Source organism: Hyperoodon ampullatus, assembly GCF_949752795.1.
Source record: "Hyperoodon ampullatus genome assembly, chromosome: 3".
NCBI classification, from domain to species: Eukaryota; Metazoa; Chordata; class Mammalia; order Artiodactyla; family Ziphiidae; genus Hyperoodon; species Hyperoodon ampullatus.
Window position 1 is genome coordinate 34,927,441 of NC_136916.1, and position 20,956 is coordinate 34,948,396.

A 20,956-nucleotide genomic window follows, 5' to 3' on the forward strand; every position below is an offset into this window, starting at 1 on the left:
CAAATGGGAAATTGAGATGGATCAAAGGAGAAGAAATCATGTTCCAAGGAGCACTGAGAATCTTCAGCGGATCTTCAAAGAACAGACAATTGCTTTACATAATCTAAGTATGAGTACAAAGAGGTCTGGGGCAAGTATATCAAGGGTTAGGTGAGGCAGTGGGGAATCATTACCGCACGGTGCATGACTCCCCATGTTCCTTTCCTGCTACTGCAGTGATGGGCGAGGCATGCATCAAGGTGGGGCCTCAGTCCTCCTGGGGACAGAGGGGGGACACTCAGGTAGACCTCTGGTCTAACACTGGCTGGCATCCTGCAGGCTGGTGAGAGGCCAGCCTCTCCGTGGACTCTGCCTGGATCCTAGACCTCCCACCATGGGACAGTTCTCCAGTGGGCCCTGGCTGCTGCTCATACCTGAGCCTCTGACACCTTGTCCCTAAGCTGCAGCACTTCCTAAGTCCTGCCTCAGACCTCTGCTTTGACACTCTCCTCTCTGATTAGGCCACCTGGGTGCCCATTCTGCTGTCTCAAGCCCAGAGCCTCCTTCTCCCTCCAGTTCCTTTGGAGTCACACAGACTTGGGATTAAATCTTAGCTCCCACACTCGTTACATATATACACACGGGTAAGTAACTGCACGTAGGGACTTTGCTGGCGGTCCAGTGGTTAAGGCTTCTCCTTCCAATGCAGGGGGGCGGGTTCAATCCCTGGTCGGGCAGCTAAGATCTCACATGCCTCATGGCCAAAAAACCAAAACATAAAACAGAAGCAATATTGTAACAAATTCAATAAAGACTTTAAAAATGGTCCTCATCAAAAAACAAAAAAATCTTAAAAAAAAAAAAAAAGTAATTGCACATCCCTGAGCATGTTTACTCTTTAGCATCACAAAGATAATGATAATATCCACCTCATAGCCTATTCAAGCTGACACATATTAGGTGCTCAAGTTATTGTTATCTGGGGTGATGAGTGTTGATGGCTTTTTAATATGTTTCTTACTGAGATGCTGCCTGTCAGCATATAATCCTTAGCTCTTTGCAATGTAGTTTCTCTCCATGTTTGACTTACCTCTGTGCCAACGTCCCAGCCCTAGCCTGGGGACGACTGTGTCCCAGATCCTCAATTAATGACTCATCCATTGCTAACTGCTTGATATGCCTACTCTCTCTTGTATAAGCTCTCCAGAGGCATGGAATCCTAATTTAATATCTTGAGTGACTGGCTCCACAATCCAATCAATGACCAGCGATGTGATTTCACTGAGCTTAATTTATGGCTTTCTGCAGTTTCTTTTCCCCCCATACTGTAGACAGAATGTTCTCTTTAAACACAGATTGGGTCATACCATTACTCTACTTAAAACATTTCTTGGGACTTCCTTGGTGATCCAGTGGTTAAGACTCCGCACTTCCAATGCAGGGGGTGCGGATTTGATCCCTGGTCAAGGAACTAAGATCCCATGTGCTGCGCAGCCGAGCCAAAAAGTAAAAACAAAAAATTTTTGCCTCCCCGCCTCCAATAAAAGGAAGTCCAAGGGTTTTAGCGTGGCATTAAAAGCCCTTCACAATCTGGTCCCAATGTATACTTTCAAACCCACCTCTTCCCACTCTCCCTCACACCCTCTGCTTTAAGTCACGCGGATCTGCTTATGGTTTTGCAAATAAGCCAGGAGCTCTCATGTTTCTGTGCTTTTGCATATATACTGTTTCAACAAAAATGGCCTTCCTTTTTGTTCCAAGTAGCCTGGTTATAGTGTCATCTCTTCTGTCAACCTTCTCCGATCCTTTGGGAGCCTTAACTAGTCTCTCCTCCATGTGGCTTCATAAAAACTTATATTTTGCATTTGCTATATCATAGTTTCCTTGTCTATATATCTGGAAAAACAAGATTTTATTCATCTCTGTACACTAAGGAACTAGACTGGGCTTAGTAGATGCTTAGTGAATGCTTGCTAAATGGATGGAAAGATGAATGGAATTTCCAACCATCTGTGATTGATGTTTGATTGAATATAGGGTTCAGAGAGGAGAATGGTGAGAAAATTTCTTTATCATAGGCAGAGGTAGGAAAAACAAGGGAGGGGGATAGGCTTTTTGAGTGGGAGAAGAGCATTTAAACATACTATAAAAAAATTAGCTATTTAAAGGATTGTATATGGTGTAAATAAGAGATAAACATAGTACAGAAGAGGGGATGCATTTCAAATACTAGAGATGAAGCAAAATAAATTAGCTTTAATTTAGAATATGGTCAAAAGCAGTAAAATGTTTGGTTCATAAAATAAGAGGAAGCAGATTACCCTCAGATTTTCTCTTTAAGTATTCTGAAAATTATATGGAAAATGTTGTGGGTAGTTGTATTTTTCTGGAGAGAGAGTTTTTTGTGGGGGGTGGGGGGGTGGTCAAAGGGATTTGTGACTTAAATATGTTAAATCACTGCGACTGAGTTCCACACTGCATAATGTCAACCAGTAGTTGTCGGGGGAAAATAATTGTCAGACACATGAGGCTGTGTTCAGGAATTTAAGCATATAATCTTGCTGCACCACAAAAATTTTCTCAAAGTCCTCCCCTGTAAGGGAAATCATTAAAGCCAGTAAAGAAAGCTAATAATTCAGTTAGACATCAACAAAACTCTAGGTATATTTCACAGCACCTTAAGCCTAAAAAATTCTCCGGATTAAGAAGATGATTTTAAATTTATGTAATATGTTTCTTCTGAAACTGAACAGCATCTCTTAGGTATGAATGGCTTACCTTCTCTCTGTTCATCTCATGGAGCACCAAGCACCCTGCTGCTACCTGCTTAGACCCTTGCTTCCCACCATCTGCTTGTACACACACTGTGTGCACTCAGCTTTGTACCTTCTACCCATTCCCCCATCCTCTCCTATCAATGGGGAACTCAGAAATGACAGAGGTGTAGGGCTTAAATCTATATCACTAGTAAGTTTAGACTTTCTAGAAAGCAATTTGCCTTATTTGCTTTAGTTCTTGTTTAAGCAATAGAGCATTACACCTACAGCTAAAGTTCTGTCCCTAAACTTTGCTTTCTTCCTTTCTCTCCCAGGAGTACCAACAATCCTGACATTGGTATATGTCCTTCCCATGAATGTTTGTATATTTTTGCCATATAGTCATACACTCATAAATATATGATTGTGCTGTAAGTTTTAACTGTACATGCTAATATATTGTATTATGATTATGATTTTAATGAGATATAATTTAAATACTATAAAATTCACCCTCTCAAAGTATACAATTCGGTGTTTGGGTTTTTTTTTTTAGTGTATTCATAAAGTTGTGCAACTGTCAGTACTATCCAATTCCAGAACATTTTCATCACCGCAAAAAGACACCTGTGCCTATTAGTCATTACTCTCCATTCTCTTGCATTTTCCTCTCCTCTTCGCCACTGGCAGCCTTTAATCGGTCTCTACGGATGTGCCTACTCTAGACATTTCATGGATATGTAATCATACACTGTGTGATCTTTTGTGTCTGGCCTCTTTCACTTACCATCATTTTTAAAGATTCATCCATGTTTTAGCATGTATCAATATTTGATTCCTTTTTACGACCAAATAAAATCCCATTGTATGGATATACTACATTTTCTTTATCCATTCATTAGCTGATGGATATTTAAGTTGTTTCCACTGTTTGGCTGTTAAAAATAAAGTTGCTATGAGCATTCGGGTACCAGTTTTTGTGTGAACATGTTTTCATTTGTCTTGGGTATGTAACTAGGAGTGGAACTGTTGGGTCAAATGTTTAACTTTGAGGGAAATTGCCAAACTGTTTTCCAAAGCATCTTCCTAGCTTAACCTCATTCCAACCTGTGGGCCAAGAGAGTTTCTTGGACACTAAAGAGGAGCCCAACACACAAGAACACTTTAGAGCAGAGACTCAGATCAGCTGCACCTCTAATGAGCTTAAGGAATAAGAAAAACAAGCAACCCAATACACACCTAACACGAAATTATAGGATAAATAATGTTCTTGCTAAGCATTAACACACGAAAAAATAAAATATGCAGCTCTTGATATTTACTGGTCGTTTTCCTCAGATGAGCTTTCCTTTCTTACCAGAAGGTGGCAGAGAGGGTGCAGTTTAAACTCCCCACCCCTCTCATTTTTAGAAGAAACTTTTTTTTTTTTAAAGAAAAAGACAAATAACTCTTGCAAATAACTTAGAACTTTTAACCCTTAGGAATGCAGATTTTCAGGTTCTATTACTTAATATCATGATTAGAAATATCATATAAGAGTGACTAGGGACAATCACTATTGATATCTATACCACATGCATTAACTAAAACATATTTGGCTATAACAGAGAACTATGAATCTGTCTAAAAGGTATGAATAGATAAGCTCACTCTGATTAGTAGAAAACATTTTAAGGGCAACTGAAAAATAAGAGAAAAGTTGATACATGCCACTGATTGACAGTAATAATCTAATCTCAGTTTGCAATACGAAAATGTAATTTTAGAAAGCAGTATTCAAGTTTGTAAATGTTATAATGCCCTCCTCTAACAAATGGGGCTGAGTTAGATGATAACCCAGGTCCCTTCTTCCACTAATATAGTGTATTTCCTATTTTAGAGATGAGAGTAGCACGGACACGGGACTCACCTATGGTCATATACTAGCCAGTGGCGGATCTGTCTGTAAAACCCAAGTCTTCTGACCCTTCATCAACTTCATCATTACTTCATCTTCACTTAAAAAGATGAATCTCCATAAAAAGCAAAGTTAGCTATGACTTCTGCCCATAAGAAAACACAGTAAGTTCACTGCAGGCTTATTTAAAATGGCACATAACTCAAAATGAGGTGTTTATTTTGAAAAGGAAAGACCTCCTGATGAGTTCCTGGGGTGTAGGCCATAGGGGATAACTGCCAAGTAAAGCAAGACCAAATGGGCCCATTCCTAGTAAGAGCTGAAAGGGGGTGTGGCGGGGGAGAGAAGAGGCAGAGGAAGTCTGCCAACACCGAGCTGCATCGCGGGCCCGAGGGGGCACAGCACGGGGGTCCAAGGGACTGCAGGTGTCAAGGAGTGGTCAGAGACGGCACACAAGCTGACTGGGCCTGGCCGGAGAATAAACCAAGACAAGCTTAATGGTCTTAGCTGGAGGCTTCACTCACGAAAAGTTTCCAGTCCCTGCCTTACGACAGCAAATAATACACCACAGTCCTTTCAATGGATTGTCCCCACAAAAGCCTAATTGTAAACTATTGTGGGGAAGTAAGAAATTTAGAAATAATGTTAAAAGTTGAGGTTTCTCTTAATAGGAGTCAGATCTATTTTGAGAATCCTCTGCAGGTGTAGAGCTGTAGAAACTCTAGACATTTGTGGCTTGGCAACTACAGAGTTCCGTTCTGCTTCTCTCCTTGCTGCAGCCAGAGAACGCCGCCCGTTCTGTGATGGTAGGTGTGTTTTGCCAGAAAACTCACATATTTGTGGGTGGAGTCAGTTGGGAGGCTGGAGGGATTTTTCAAAAGTCTGCGTAGGCCAAACACTTCAGGGACTTCCAAGGGGTGAAAAATAATACCTTGGGGGTTAGCAACTTTCCACTGCTTGTGAAGCCAAAGGTGAAGCTCTGGAAACATGGCAAGTAACTAACTGACAGTGACAGGGAGGGAGAGCCTTAGAGCTGGATGGCTGTGTCCTAGGATCCTGTCATTACGTGCACCTTTACTCTGGTACCGAGACCAGCCATAAGGGCTCCTCCGGTTACCCTGGGCTCTCTGGCCTTGGCAAGATTCATCTTAAGGGGCTGCAACTACAGGTACCCCGTTAGAACTAGGAAGCCAGGCAAATACAGTTCCCCAGAGAATTAAATCAATGCACAGTAAATGACAGGCACATGCAAGGTCACCCTAACATAGTAGATCTTAATTTTGAGGAGTTTATAATTCTCTCTGAGAAACTGATCAAAGCTATTCACACAGGCCCCCTGGCCCCCATAAAATGTACGTGTGTACAGCGTATAATATTAATCTCAGTTGGGGCATGCATGGGCCCGGGGTAAGACTTAAGAATCCATGGCTTAAAGAGACAGAATGGCCCTAGATTAAGACGTCAGACTGAAAATGGCATTTCTATTAAAGAAAGAATGAATCAGTTAGAAGAAGGTTTAGCTGCTGTTGTAAACAAAGCAGAAAGAGCCACTGAGGCACAGACTGGTGATGCTCACCCAAGGACAGTCCAGGACAGACAGTCTAGGCCACGGGACCCTGACATTCCCACTCTCTGACCTGGCCTTGCCTAGCACAGCCTTTGTCCAGCTGGAGGACACAGCTAATGATTTCCAACAAACCTCCTTGCTCCAACTCCATACTCACCAAGCAATCACCTGCTAGAAGCTGGCCTTTTGAGCAGATCTGCCCACCGGGACAGGGTGTTCTGGTCTTGCCAATGTGAGCATGCCAGTGTACAGGGCAGGTCCTGTGCATGTCCTCATAGTCCTCAATGAGAATGATTAAACTGCATTCTGTTTTACACACTGGTCTCATGAGCTAGTGTCAGCTCACCCTTGAGAGACAGATCCTCTGTCAGGTGCTGGAAAATCAGATTTTTAAGCTTGTAGGGCTGTCTGAGCTACCAAAATGCCAGCTGGCGACTCCCGGCCACACTGGGCTGGCCTTGTGCTCTCCCACTGGAAATGACCACGCTCACCTTTTACAGGACATTGGATGGTCACATTTGCTCGCTGGGGTGCTTCCACGATGCCTCCAATCACGACGGAGAGATGGCTGTGCTCCAGTCTGGTGATATTTCTTCCAATAGACAAGATGACAGGTGCCTCTTAATTCAAAGGGAGCAGGAAACTATGTTAGGTTCAGGCTTTTGCTCTGAGTAAACCATGCTGCATTTGGTAAGCTTTGCTGAGTTCTTTGAGAGCAGGAGCGGAGTCCTGGCTCTCTCGGTATCCCTCGTGGTGCCCCATGGGGACTTGCACAGCCACAGCCTGGAGGTGCTCAGGGGATGGATAGACAGATGGATGCATTCAAAGAGATATCTACAAAGAGGCTTTGCAACAACCATATACAGACTGTGAGGATAGTTTGGTTTTATAACCAAAATTGAGGATAAAGTCCTCTTTGATACTTTGAAAAAGAAGGAATCAGAAGTTCATGCAAACAAGACATGGCACGGCAGGAATAACATCTCTGCAGTGCAGCCTTGGATGAGTTTAAAGCAGGACCAAAACACATGAGGGCTTGGGACCACCTGACTCTTTTTCTGGAAGGAAAGTTTGAAACAAACCTGCATAACACTTGTATGGGAAAAATTAAAAACAAGGTCATAAAGAATCAGGAATTCATTCACAGACTTTTATTTTCCTGGATATTAAGAACCATGTACTTTTACCAGATTCATTTATGAACTCACGCAGGAAACATACTTTGTGCCTGGGCTGGAGAATGGGAATATGAAGTTGGAAAACAACCATTCTTGCCCTCAAGCAACCCACAGACTGGTGGGAGACACCATTACCATTACAGGGTGATGGCTGTTGAGGTAGAGAAAGGTGCTGGTTGCCCAGGTGTCTCTCAGGAGCATGTGGGGGTCAGGGAAGGCCACATTCTTCTACTGCAGAACTATTGCCATGGTTGGTTTCCCTCCTCCACCCCATTAGCAGGTAAGCTCTTGGAGGGAGAGGCCACATCATATTTCTTTAATCTGTTTTATCACCAATGCATAGGACATGAAAGAATAACAACATTTTGGTGTTTGGTAACCATGTATTCTGGAGAAGAGAACTTGGGAATGACCATGTTTGGGTGACAAAATGTTCCATTTGCTCCTGGAGTGCTTGGGGCACTGAAATGCTATCCTGAGAACTGAAAAGATAGGAACTCTTGGGCTGGGAAAGGGCTGTCATTGTCCTATGTCCTCTGGCCCCTGAGGACCTTGCACCAGCTCTCCCATGAATCTGAGCTGTTCTGGGATGGACTTACGGGGAAATTTGTGAGCTGCAAGAGAGACTTCTATTCCTCCCAGCAATTCCAGAACCTTGGAACTGAAGTTTTCTGGAAAAGAGCTGATGCTCACAGGATAGAACAGTCCAGGAGGATCAAGGCACAAAAAATCAAGGCCTGAAGGCCCTACCTTGGGAATGCAGCCAGGAGAAGGACTTAGCATCAAGCCTTGCACATTGAAGGAGCTTTTAAAATCAACTGGTCCAATCTCCTCTATTTAGAGATGTGATGTACTGGCTACATCAATGCTTAGTTGTCTAAATGCTGGGTTGCAATCCCTGATATTGTCTTTCTCCTCACCTTAGTTTATTTGAGCCATAGATACCAGAAGCCACACAGCAGAGAGTTGGACGATAACTTTCTTATTTTAGTTTTAATCCCAGAACATGAGCCTGACACAAGGAAGCATTGCTTACAACTTTGCCAGCTAAAAATGTTCCTTCATAAAAAAAGCACACTTTAATATTAAAGTGACTTTGTCTACATCCTGGGACAATTTACACTAATTTATTATGACAATTTCCTGAAAGTGTTTCTAAGGATTGGGGGGTATGCCATTGCGAGGTATATACATCAACCTTTAAAGGATAATTACTCTCTTTCGCCAGCTGGTGGCGCTTTAAAAATGAAAAGTCCATACTATCAACACTGCCGATTAAACTCTGTCTCATTAATTCCCAGTTCTTAGAAAGCAAACCCTAGAGCAGTTGTTTTCAAAGTGTGGTCCTCAGGCCAGCAGCACTGGCATAACCTGGGGACATGCACATTCTCAGACTCCATCCCAAGCCTGCTGTTGTCGGAACCTCTGGGAATAGGGTCTAGACATTTGTGTTTTAACCCCACCTCCCGGTGATTCTGCTGCATGAAAACTGCTGCTCCAGAGTTTAATGTTCAAGACAAAACCAAACCCAGGCATTCCAGGTTTCAACAATAGGCATTACCTGCATAGAGCACAGAAGAGCTTTCCACATCCGAACCCAGATGATTAGCGACAGAACATCCATATATTCCTTGTTCTTTCTTTGTAGGTTTCTGTATCTGTATTTTCCCCATTCCATCCACAATGACTCTGTAGAACAGTCAGAAAGAGGATGCGCTCGTGTAACACACTGAACTGTTCTAGAACCACAGCAACTCACAGAGAATGAGACAGCAAAATGATTGACTTTGGGCCGGCAAGGATCCCAGGAGATGATCTTGTCAAGCTTCCTGCCTATAAGCAGACAACTATATAGACTAGAGGGTGGAAAAGTCCTTCTTCTTGGCTGAAACTCAGGGAAATGGTAAAGCTGGACTGTGCTTGGAGATCCAATCATCCTATCTCACTTTGCATGAGAACAGACTTTTCTGGATGGACTCAATGCTTAATCTACCACGTTTTAAAAAAGACAAATGAGATTGCAAACAAATTGTAAGGTTCGTTTAATTGTAAGACTATACATTTCAAGAAAACGCAACTGCAATTTTTCTTGGTACATTACATAGTTTTCTTTCAAGCATGAAAAATACAGTACTGAATACTAATAGTGAGTTTAAATCATCTGATATTTCCCTTTCTTTTATAATTTGTTAGTCATTATTAAAATTTCACTAATGTTGCACCTTACAAACCCATATGAGACATGTGTGTCATTCTCTACAGGAAAATCAAAAGTCCAAGTAAGGTAAACTCTAGGTGAAGTTACAAAAGAAGTATAGCAGGGATTATTAGGCACACACAGTCTCCACGCTACTGTTCCTTAATAGTATGGTTTACTGGGAAAGATGATCTCAAACAGGGATCAGCACTGATTCCCTTGTGTATAGTTCAGAGGTACTAAGTCATGCTGTGTCTCCTGCTTCTCTATTTCTCAGTTCTATACATACTGAATTTCACCTGTCTGTCAGCATTACTGACCCACACCTTACTGTGGTACAGCTGACTTTAACAGGTACTACTCCTTTGAAAATGGTAGAACCATTTGCAGTGGGAGTAGCAACTCTGAAAACTAGGGCTGCTTCTAGGCTATAGGATATCTGTATGAATTTGAAAAAAAGTTGACCCTCACCCTTGGCAAACGTAGCCTCAAAGTTCAGGGGTTGGTGAGCAGAGGGTTCCCTTCTGTCCACCTCCTTCCCTTCCTCTGGAGAGACAATGCCTTTCACAGCTTTGTGGGCAATTTGTGAGCTCAATTTCAGCCAGAGATTTGCCCATTCAGCTGGGTACCTTTGTGCAAAGTACAAACTGTATACACATGCATGGTGGTCCTGAACACGATTTTGGCTATGGAAGGAAAGGGAGAAATAGAAAATTCCCAAGTGTTCAGTGAAATATTAGTTATAAGAGAGTGGAAGAGGTTTTTATAAGAAAACAAGAAGGAAACAGTTGAAAGGGAGAAGTTAAAGACAGCAAAATCTGTCAATGGCCAATCGAATCTCCTTTATTAATTTTTTTAAAATTCAGGGTTGACCCATTCTACCACTTATGAACAGAAAATAAACATTGTGCCATAAATTATTATATTCTATATCAATTTTCACTTCATATTATTTTAACTGGGGTTTCTCTTCTAATTCTATATGAAATAATAAATCTTTTGGTTTATGAGACTAGAGGACCATCCTATATGACTTTCAGTAGAGAATGATTTCACTATTGTTTATATTCTTTCAAATTTCTTCAGAATAAACATTGAAAACTTAAGAAAATTTCTTCAAATTTTACTTCCTTTTTATTATAGCAGTTTAAAAGTCGTTGAAAATAAAGAACTTAAATTCACTTTCTCCTGAAGTCACAAGTGAGAAAACAGAGATAATGGATTCTACTTTGTTAATGATATGCCTAGTATTGGATAATAAGTTATTAATTTTTTAGTTTTTTTATGAATGAGGACAAAACCTTCATTTCTAAATCTGTCACGCTTAAATTATGCTCTTATTTGAGTCCTCAAAGGATTAAGTCCAGTCTTACGACTGTCACTCCTATAAACTCATTTTTATCCAAGTGACATAACCTCCAGAAATACATAATTTTGAAACTCTCTTCAGACTGGCTTCCACTATTATAGCTCATAATAATAAATAAAGAACATCTGTAAGTTTCATTTTCCAATGTTTACAGTACCCAATCTCCTAAAGAACTTATGGGCTAACTGTACTGTGTTTCCTGAAAGTAATTTGTTTAGTGAATAAGAACATTTTAAAAATAAGCTTACGGTGTTATTTAGAATGCCAGAGATCCATATCATATGTAACGTTTAATCAATGTTACACTTTCTGTGTGTCAATATTTTCCCATACAAAGGCTTTTAAAATTATATTAAAATGTTTAAAAACTAAAAACAATTAAAAATAAATAAAAAAGACAAACGAGCAAACCTTAATTTGCCGGATGTTAAGCCCTCGTTTTCTGCCCCGATCCTTCTTAACAAACTGCAGACGTGGACTTTTCATTTCAGATTTTCACACTGGAAGTGAGTGGACCTTTAGTTACTGCTGCCTGGCAATGGTTATTATCTCACTATCACGGCACGAAAAAGTCAGTGGAGGTAACAAAGCTCAAGCTGCATTATATTGGATTTTGACCATGCTGTTAAGAATCAGGACTACACTGTGTGAGTTCCTTGTGGCTTCCCAATATTGTACCTGCATGTAAATACCACTTGATATTCATAAACACCCTCATGTAAATACCACTTGGAGAATCAGAGTTGGTCAGGTGTATGCTCACAGGTGACATAACTATTCAGGAAATGAGAAAGAGTACTTGTTCTGCTTTAATTTTATTTTAATTTTTTCTTAATGATTTGAAGTTGCTAATAGGTTGTCTGGATCAGTGGTCCGTATACTATTTTTTTCCCTGCCCCTTCGCACTTTACAGATCTTAGCAACATGGACTGTTCTGACCACTAAACACTATATGTTTCTTCATGAACTGAACGGGGCCACTTCATTTCCTGTCGTCACTTCATGTTGCTCGCTCATCCTATGCTCCAGCCATAATGAACCTCTAACAGGTTCCAGGACATTCCATGATCTGTCATCACCCCGAGCTTTAGCATACGTTGTTCACTTTATTTGGAATGCCCTTCCCCACTCCAGGCAAACTCTGACTTACCCACTGAGTCCTGGAACAAATGCAATTTCCCCGGTAAAGCTTCCCCCAATACTCCCAGAGTTACCTTCTGCCCGCTCTGGGCTCCTTCTGCTCTGGTTCATATATGTAAAAAGATATTTATAAAATATCTTTTTATTCCCACCAGACTGTGATCTTGTCAAGAGCAGGGACCAAATCTTATTCACAGCCGTGCATTTTCTATGCTTAGCACAGTGCCTTGTATACAGCAAGTTTTCAAATACATTCAATGACTAAATGCATGAATGATTAGAACAGAACAGAAAAATGGTAGAGAATAAATGTACTAGGAAGATGCAAGCTCTCCTGCAACCCACAAATGAAATAATCAAGGGTGGGCAGAAAACAAAAGAGCTGAATTGCCCAGAAAAAAAACAGGAATATGGCAGACCTAGATATTACTAGGGCTAGACTTGCACTGTCAAATCCCTATTAAGGAATAGTTGATTAAGAACAAAAGTATAACTAATAACTCTACTTGACAAATGTTTATACACTAAAATGTTTTCTTAAATTATTTCATATGTACGTTTGTATGACTTAGCAATTCTCAGATGATTCCTTGGTTTTCTTGGCCTCAGTTTTACAGCACAGTGAGAAATCACTGAGATTAGAAATAGTCGAGCACATGTGAACCTTCCTGCCAGGTGGTGCCACCCAGTATCCAGCCTGGACCAGTCCGTGGGCTGAAAGTTCTTTAAGGAACCTGATCTTGGCCTTTGCTGCATAACCTTATTCTTAACTTGAAGTAATAACAAGGCTGATCTCTCCATAGACATCATCCCTAGGGAACCTACCCACAGCCTTCCCTTCCTAGCTGAGATTTCTTACTCAGCTGGCGTCCAAATGTACTCCACGCCCACGCTGTTTCCTCTTAAGGGAGAGAGGCTCTCAGAAACATAATTCCATTTCAGAATTTCTTCAGTTGAAAAGATTTATGAAGTTCAGAAAAATATATATAAAAGTGAGAACCTTTGTTGCATAAAGGAGTTTAAACATAAGCTGAAAAAATTAATTAGGTAAATTTGAGAAAAAAAAGGAAATAAAAATAGATATTTTAAAAATTCCCTTAAAACATTAAAAACAAAAACTCTTAATAGCCATACAGGATTGTTTCAGTATCAAATGGTTGATCCTCAGAGTATGCAGAAACACATCTGAGTGGGATGTCAGAACCTTTATAGGATTTCCAGGAGTCTCAGCCTCAGAAACAAATGTTAATTCCATTTGAACAAGTCAAACAATCTAAAATCAACTCAATTCAACAAACATTGACTTAAACTGACCATGCTCTACTACATCCCTGTCGTACTTTATGGCCACAAGTCAACTGATCAACCTTCTCAGCCTCTTGTTTCCTTATAATTTCTAAAGTGAAACTGTTGAGCTGTCCTCAAAGGGTAGTCCATGGACGCCAGGGGTCCGTGAGCTCAAAACTATCCTCATAATAGTAAATACTAAGCCATTATTTGCATTTTTCACTGTGTTGACATTTGCACTCATAGTAAAAGCAGTGATGGGTAAAACTATTGGTACCTGAACTGGAACCAAGGCAGTGGCACCAAAGGGTACCAATAGTCACTGCATTCTTGGTATTACACACTTGCAGTAAAAACAAAAATGCCAGTTTCCCTTAAGAATGTCCTTAATGGGGCTTCCCTGGTGGTGCAGTGGTTGAGAGTCCACCTGCCGATGCAGAGGACATGGGTTCGTGCCCCGGCCCAGGAGGATCCCACATGCCGCGGAGCAGCTGGGCCCGTGCATCCGGAGCCTGTGCTCCACAACGGGAGAGGCCACAGCAGTGAGAGGCCCGCGTAACGCAAAAAAAAAAAAAAAAAAAGAATGTCCTTAATGAAGCAGTAGAACTTATTAATTTTACTATAACTTGACCCTTGAGTGTAAGTTTTGAAATATTCTGTACGACAAAACGGGAAATACAAAGCACTTCTGCTGCATGCCCAAGTGTGTTGGTGTGATTGTGTGAACTGCTAGCTGAACTAGCTGCTTTTTCATGGCATACCACTTTACATGCAAGAATGACTGACAGACAAACCATGATTATTCGGACTTGGGTATTTGGAAGATAATTTTTTAAATGAACATAAACGAGCTGGCCAATTCGAGGAAAACAACTGACAGTATTTGTTGCCCATGATAACATTTGAGCTTTCAAGGGAAAATTAGAATTTTGGAAAATCAGTAGCCTTCATTGTGAGTGTGACTGCTTTCGAAAACTCAAGGACTCTTTTGAAAAGCTGGGTAGTAATATTAAAGAATATACGTCTTTTTTGTACTGTACAATGAAATGTGTCAACATTTGGAAGATGTGTATAACTCAGTCAGCCAGTATTTTCCAAATGACCAATGTATGATGTTATAAAATCTAGTATAGTTAAAACATCCATTCAAAGAGCAAGAGAAACCAATAGATTTCATTGTAACAGAGTACCAAAATCTCATTAATATGGTTTTAGATTCCACATTCCAGCTAACCTTTAAGAAACTACCATTTGTCTAGTTTTAGTGTAGCATTAAAAAAAGAATAGCCACAATTACCTGAAAGGGCTATGAAAATATTCCTTCTCTTTCCAACTGACATATCTGTATGAAGCCAAATTCTCTCTATAAACGTCAATAAAAACAACACACCTTTTTTTTTTAACATCTGTATTGGAGTATAATGGCTTTACAATGGTGTGTTAGTTTCTCTGTATAACAAAGTGAATCAGCTATACATATACATATATCCCCATATCTCCTCCCTCTTGCGTCGCCCTCCCACCCTCCCTATCCCGCCCCTCTAGGTGGACACAAAACACCGAGCTGAGATGTTAAAAAAAAAAAATCATTTGTATTCAGAACAAAAGAAACATTGTATGCAAAGAAAAACCAAAAATGCAAATTAAGGAAAATATCCATTGTGCTGGCTTTTTCTGATAATCCACTTGCACATGTTAAAAAAAAATAGCACACCTAAGGAAAAAGAGAAAGCCAACAGAATATTTCAGGGAAATAAAATTTCCAAGTGAAGAAACCAAAGAAAGGGGCTTCCCTGGTGGCACAGTGGTTGACAGTCCGCCTGCCAATGCAGGGGACACGGGTTCGTGCCCCGGTCTGGGAAGATCCCACATGCCGCGGAGCGGCTGCGCCGGTGAGCCATGGCCGCTGAGCCTGCGCGACCGGAGCCTGTGCTCCGCAAAGGGAGAGGCCACAACAGTGAGAGCCCCGCGTACCGCAAAAAAAAAAAAAAAAAAAAAAAAAAGAAACCAAAGAAAAACAGGTTTTAAATCTGTATTTGCACTTGGACTTGAAAGATCTCAGTGTCAGGAATAACAGGGTGTAGCTTCTTTTTTTTTATTGAAGTATATAGTTGATTTACCATAGTATATTAGTTTCATAACTTTTTTTTTTTTTTTTTTTCGTACACGGGCCTCTCACTGTTGTGGCTTCTCCTGTTGCGGAGCACAGGCTCCGGACGCGCAGGCTCAGCGGCCATGGCTCACGGGCCCAGCCGCTCCGCGGCATGTGGGATCTTCCCTGACCGGGGCACGAACCCATGTCCCCTGCATCGGCAGGTGGACTTTCAACCACTGTGCCACCAGGGAAGCCCCATAACTTCCTTTTAACTATGGGAAAAACCACTATAAATCCAGTGTGAGGTGATAGATCCCCATCTTACTAATTCTAAAGGGGAACCTTATGGCACCCCAAAGGCATGGAAATACCCCAGAAGTGCTCACATGCACACACACCGTCATACTAGTCACACTTTTTACTAGAGAGATTTTCCTGGAATATATGTGTTTTTTAGAAATCGTCTTGTTTCCCTTTCATTAACTCGGGCTGTAGGAATGAAAGGTGAAGCTAGTGTAATGTCATGATGCATTTGTTCGTAGCCTTCTTATACCCCAATCTTACGGAAAAATGGTCTGAGAAGGGAAAGAAAATCATTAATTTTTTTGTTTCCATTTATAATTTATGCCCCCAACTGTTTCTCAAATGGGTGTGAAGTCAGAATGATCCTTGTTACTTGACCAGCTGGGAACTAAATTATTAAATTATCCTTTGAAAAAAAAAAACACACAACCTATCACAACAGATTGAATGTAGAAGCATTTAGGAGAATCCAGCTATATTTTATTAAACCAGACATGAAAGAGATTTGCAAAGATGTAAAACAATGCCATTATCAATAATTTTTAAAATACTGCTTTTCAAAAATTATGCTATTTATGTAAACATGAATTGGGCTTACTACTTATTTCTAAATGGATTAATAAACAGCTCTTTTAGATGTTTCATGTTTTGTTTTTTGTTTTGTTTTGTTTTTTGCGGTATGTGGGCCTCTTACTGTTGTGGCCTCTCCCGTTGCGGAGCACAGGCTCCGGACGCGCAGGCTCAACGGCCATGGCTCACGTACCCAGCCGCTCCACAGCATGCGGGCTCCTCCCGGACCGGGGCACGAACCCTCGTCCCCTGCATCGGCAGGCGGACTCCCAACCACTGCGCCACCAGGGAAGCCCTGTTTCGTGGTTTTAATTTCTAACATCACTAGATATAACTCACATTACCAAAAGCTCTTCGGGCTTCTCATCATTTTTTTAAGTTTAAAGGGGTCCTAAGACCAAAAGATTTGAGAACTGCTAAGTTAGTTGATCCGGAAGGTTAATTCCACTTCAAAAACTTCATTATACTCTTGTGTTCAGCATTCCAGGCAAAACAATAAAAAATTATATTTGTTCTATCTTTTCATTCTAAGACATAGCCTAACAATTTAATATAAAATTTGAATTTTACCTACATTTCTTTTAATGTTTCATATATTAGGTGATGCACAAAAAAACGACATGATAAAAATAAAACTTGCATTTTTAAAGGAACTTATGGTTTGCAAAACAATTTAACATCTGGTGTTTTGTGTCTCTCAACAATCCCTAGAGGCAGATAAGGTGCAGCTTGAGCTCTTAAACTCAAATTGAAAGAAAGCAAAAGGTCTATAACCCTATGTGTACAAACAGTAAGATTTGGAGACAGAAAAGAACACAAAAGCGAATTAATATTTCTGTTATCCCCTGTTATTTTGTGTAAAATGAATGAAATGTGATATTTTTGCACTGATATGGATAACTATCACAATAAAATAAGGTGACTTAATATTGTGGGGTTTTTTTTTTGCGGTACACGGGCCTCTCACTGTTGTGGCCTCTCCCTTTGCGGAGCACAGGCTCCGGACGTGCAGGCTCAGCGGCCATGGCTCACCGGCGCAGCCGCTCCGCGGCATGTGGGATCTTCCCGGTCCGGGGCAGGAACCCGTGTCCCCTGCATCGGCAGGCAGACTCAACCACTGAGCCACCAGGGAAGCCATAATATTGTGTTTTGAACATCTCAGAAAACTTTGATCCTTAATCATCTTATTTTTGGATTTTGTGACATGAAAAACTGCATGATATAGAAAATTACTTCAGATTCTCAATCTTTCTACCGAAGCTATTATTTGTGTGATCTTCAAACATCGCTGGCAGTGTTCAGGAGATAAGGTCCCTGGTTCTGACTGGCCATGAATTAGTCATGAGATTCTGGTTTGTTTTTTTTTAACATCTTCATTGGAGTATAATTGCTTTACAATGGTGTGTTAGTTTCTGCTTTATAACAAAGTGAATCAGTTATACATATACATATGTTTCCATATCTCTTCCCTCTTGCGTCTCCCTCCCTCTCACCCTCCCTATCCCACCGCTCTAGGTGGTCACAAAGCACCGAGCTGATCTCCCTGTGCTATGTGGCTGCTTCCCACTAGCTATCTATTTTACGTTTGGTAGTGTATATATGTCCATGCCACTCTCTCACTTTGTCCCAGCTTACCCTTCCCCCTCCCCATATCCTCAAGTCCATTCTCTAGTAGGTCTGCATCTTTATTCCCATCTTGCCCCTAGGTTCTTCTGACCATTTTCTTTATTCCTTTATTTTTTTTGGATTCCATATATATGTGTTAGCATACAGTATCTGTTTTTCTCTTTCTGACTTACTCCACTCTGTATGACAGTCTCTAGGTCCATCCACCTCACTACAAATAACTCAATTTCGTTTCTTTCTATGGCTGAGTAATATTCCATTGTATATATGTGCCACATCTTCTTTATCCATTCATCTGAAGATGGACACTTAGGTTGCTTCCATCTCCTGGCTATTGTAAATAGAGCTGCAATGAACATTTTGGTACATGACTCTTTTTGAATTATGGTTTTCTCAGGGTATATGCCCAGTAATGGGATTGCTGGGTCATATGGTAGTTCTATTTGTAGTTTTTTAAGGAACCTCCATACTGTTCTCCATAGTGGCTGTACCAATTCACATTCCCACCAGCAGTGCAAGAGTGTTCCCTTTTCTCCACACCCTCTCCAGCATTTATTGTTTCTAGATTTTTTGATGATGGCCATTCTGACTGGTGTGAGATGATATCTCATTGTAGTTTTCACTTGCATTTCTCTAATGATTAATGATGTTGAGCATTCTTTCATGTGTTTGTTGGCAATCTGTATATCTTCTTTGGAGAAATGTCTATTTAGGTCTTCTGCCCATTTTTGGATTGGGTTGTTTATTTTTTTGTTATTGAGCTGCATGGGCTGCTTGTAAATTTTGGAGATTAATCCTTTGTCAGTTGCTTCATTTGCAAATATTTTCTCCCATTCTGAGAAATAAAAACAAAAATAAACAAATGGGACCTAATGAAACTTAAAAGCTTTTGCACAGCAAAGGAAACCATAAACAAGATGAAAAGACAACCCTCAGAATGGGAGAAAATATTTGCAAAAGAGATTCTGTTTTTCAACGACCTCATCAGAAAAGTATTAACCCCTACCCTGCCAAACTCATGGGGCTGGTGTGAGTTCAAATGAGATACCACATCTGCTAGATATGGAAGATTCTGATTTACAGTTCCTACACAATGTAAGATTACTGTAAGTATGCTTTTTTAATGGCCTTATGTTGATTTTATTTTTAAATGTTAAGTGACCTGCAAAGAGAGAGTCTGTACATGCTTAAATTCAACCTTAACGGTATCCAGTCTTGTATCACACCTATGTGATAGTGATTGGGACAGTATGATTTCATTTTGAGAATTCCCATGCACATGTGAAAACCATACCCTGACTTTTTTTTTTTCATTTTAAAATTCCTTTGACAGGTGATTGTATGGAATACATACAGTAGCAACGCATTTTAGAGTATATAATGTAAGTAGAAGTAAAATGTATGATAAAAATTAGCACATGAGAGAGGGGAAAAGGAAGTATAATACTATTAAGATTTTTTTGTTTTGAGACACATTTTATAAATTGAACTGTAATTATCAGGCAATAAAATTCACTAACTTTAAGTGTACAATTTGATTTCTGACACATGTATACATTCGTGTAGCCACCACCACAAGCAAGACATATAACATTTCTATAACCTCAAAAAGTTTCCTTTGCTCCCTTGCAGTCAAGTCCCCTCCCCCAAAACCTTAGGACTATGACAACCATTGACCTTCTTGCTATCACTGTAATTTTGTCTTTGCTACAAGTTCATATAAATGGAATTATTATAAAGTATGTAGTCTTTTATGCTTGGTTTCTTTCACTTAACATAATGGTTTTGATATTCACCCATATTGATGTATCCGTAGCTCCTTCCTTATCTATGGTGAGCATTTGCCATTTTATGGACATACCATAATTTGTTTACAAAGTCATCAGTTGATGGACATTTGGCCTATTTCCAGTTTGGGGCTATTATGAATAAGGCTGTTAGAAACATTCAAGTATGCATTTATTTGATATGCTGCTTTCTATCCTTTTACTCTTAACCTATCTGTGTTTTTACATTTGAAGTGAACTTCTTGTTGACAACCTATATTTTAGTTGTTGCTTTGTTATCATCTGACAATCTCTGGCTTTTAGTTGGAGCTTTTGGATTATTTATATTTAATGTATAATCTTATACTTTACATAATATATACATAAATAGAAGAACACCTTGACAAACTATCAAAAATTATTCAACAATCCACAAAATAACCAAACAGAACTTCTAAAAATTATATATGTGGTCACTGAAATGGAAAACTAAGTGGGTGGGCTAATATCCACTTAGTTTTTTACAATGCTGAAGAGACAAGTAGCAAACCAGAAAGTAAAAGAGGCAATATGAAAGAGAGGTTGTAACACAGGAAAGGGCTTCCCTGGTGGCGCAGTGGTTGAGAGTCCGCCTGCCGATGCAGGGGATACGGGTTCATGCCCCAGTCCGGGAAGATCCCACATGCCGCGGAGTGGCTGGGCCCGTGAGCCATGGCCGCTGGGCCTGCGCATCCGGAGCCTGTGCTCCGCAATGGGAGAGGCCACAACAGTGAGAGGCCCATGTACCGCAAAAAAAAAAAAAACACAGGGAAGATTGAGACAGAGAAATTCTCACATACATTTATTTGGAGTTCTAGGAAGAAAGAAGAAAAAGCTATATTCAAAAAGAAAATGGGCTGAGAATTTTCCAGAACTGATAAAATATATGTATCCTCAGTACAGAAAGTGCAGGAAATTTCAAGCAAAATAAATAAAACAAGACACTCACGTAGATTTACCATTATAAAACTGCAGAGCACCAAAGATAAGAATAAATTTTGAAAGATAAACAGAGAAGGACATATTACCTACCAATGGATAATAATTATGTTAACAACACACTTTTCAACAACAAAAATGGAAGCCAGAAAACAATCTTATCTATAATAGGCTGAGAAGAAAGTAACTGTTCTCCTAGAACTGGTAGCCATTTAGCCCTCCACTTTAAAATGATGGTGAAGTAAAGA

At 40.2% G+C, this 20,956-nt stretch overlaps 1 protein-coding gene across 1 annotated transcript in view; it reads right to left on the bottom strand.

The window, feature by feature from the left end:
• ADAMTSL3 (ADAMTS like 3) overlaps positions 1-20,956 on the bottom strand; it is a gene marked incomplete at its 5' end in the record, with an annotated part of 559,659 nt that overhangs the window by 62,706 nt on the left and 475,997 nt on the right. Inside the window, 2 exon segments of the mRNA XM_079701202.1 lie at positions 6,691-6,819; positions 8,939-9,066. Of these exon segments, the coding sequence (XP_079557328.1) occupies positions 6,691-6,819; positions 8,939-9,066 (257 nt within the window).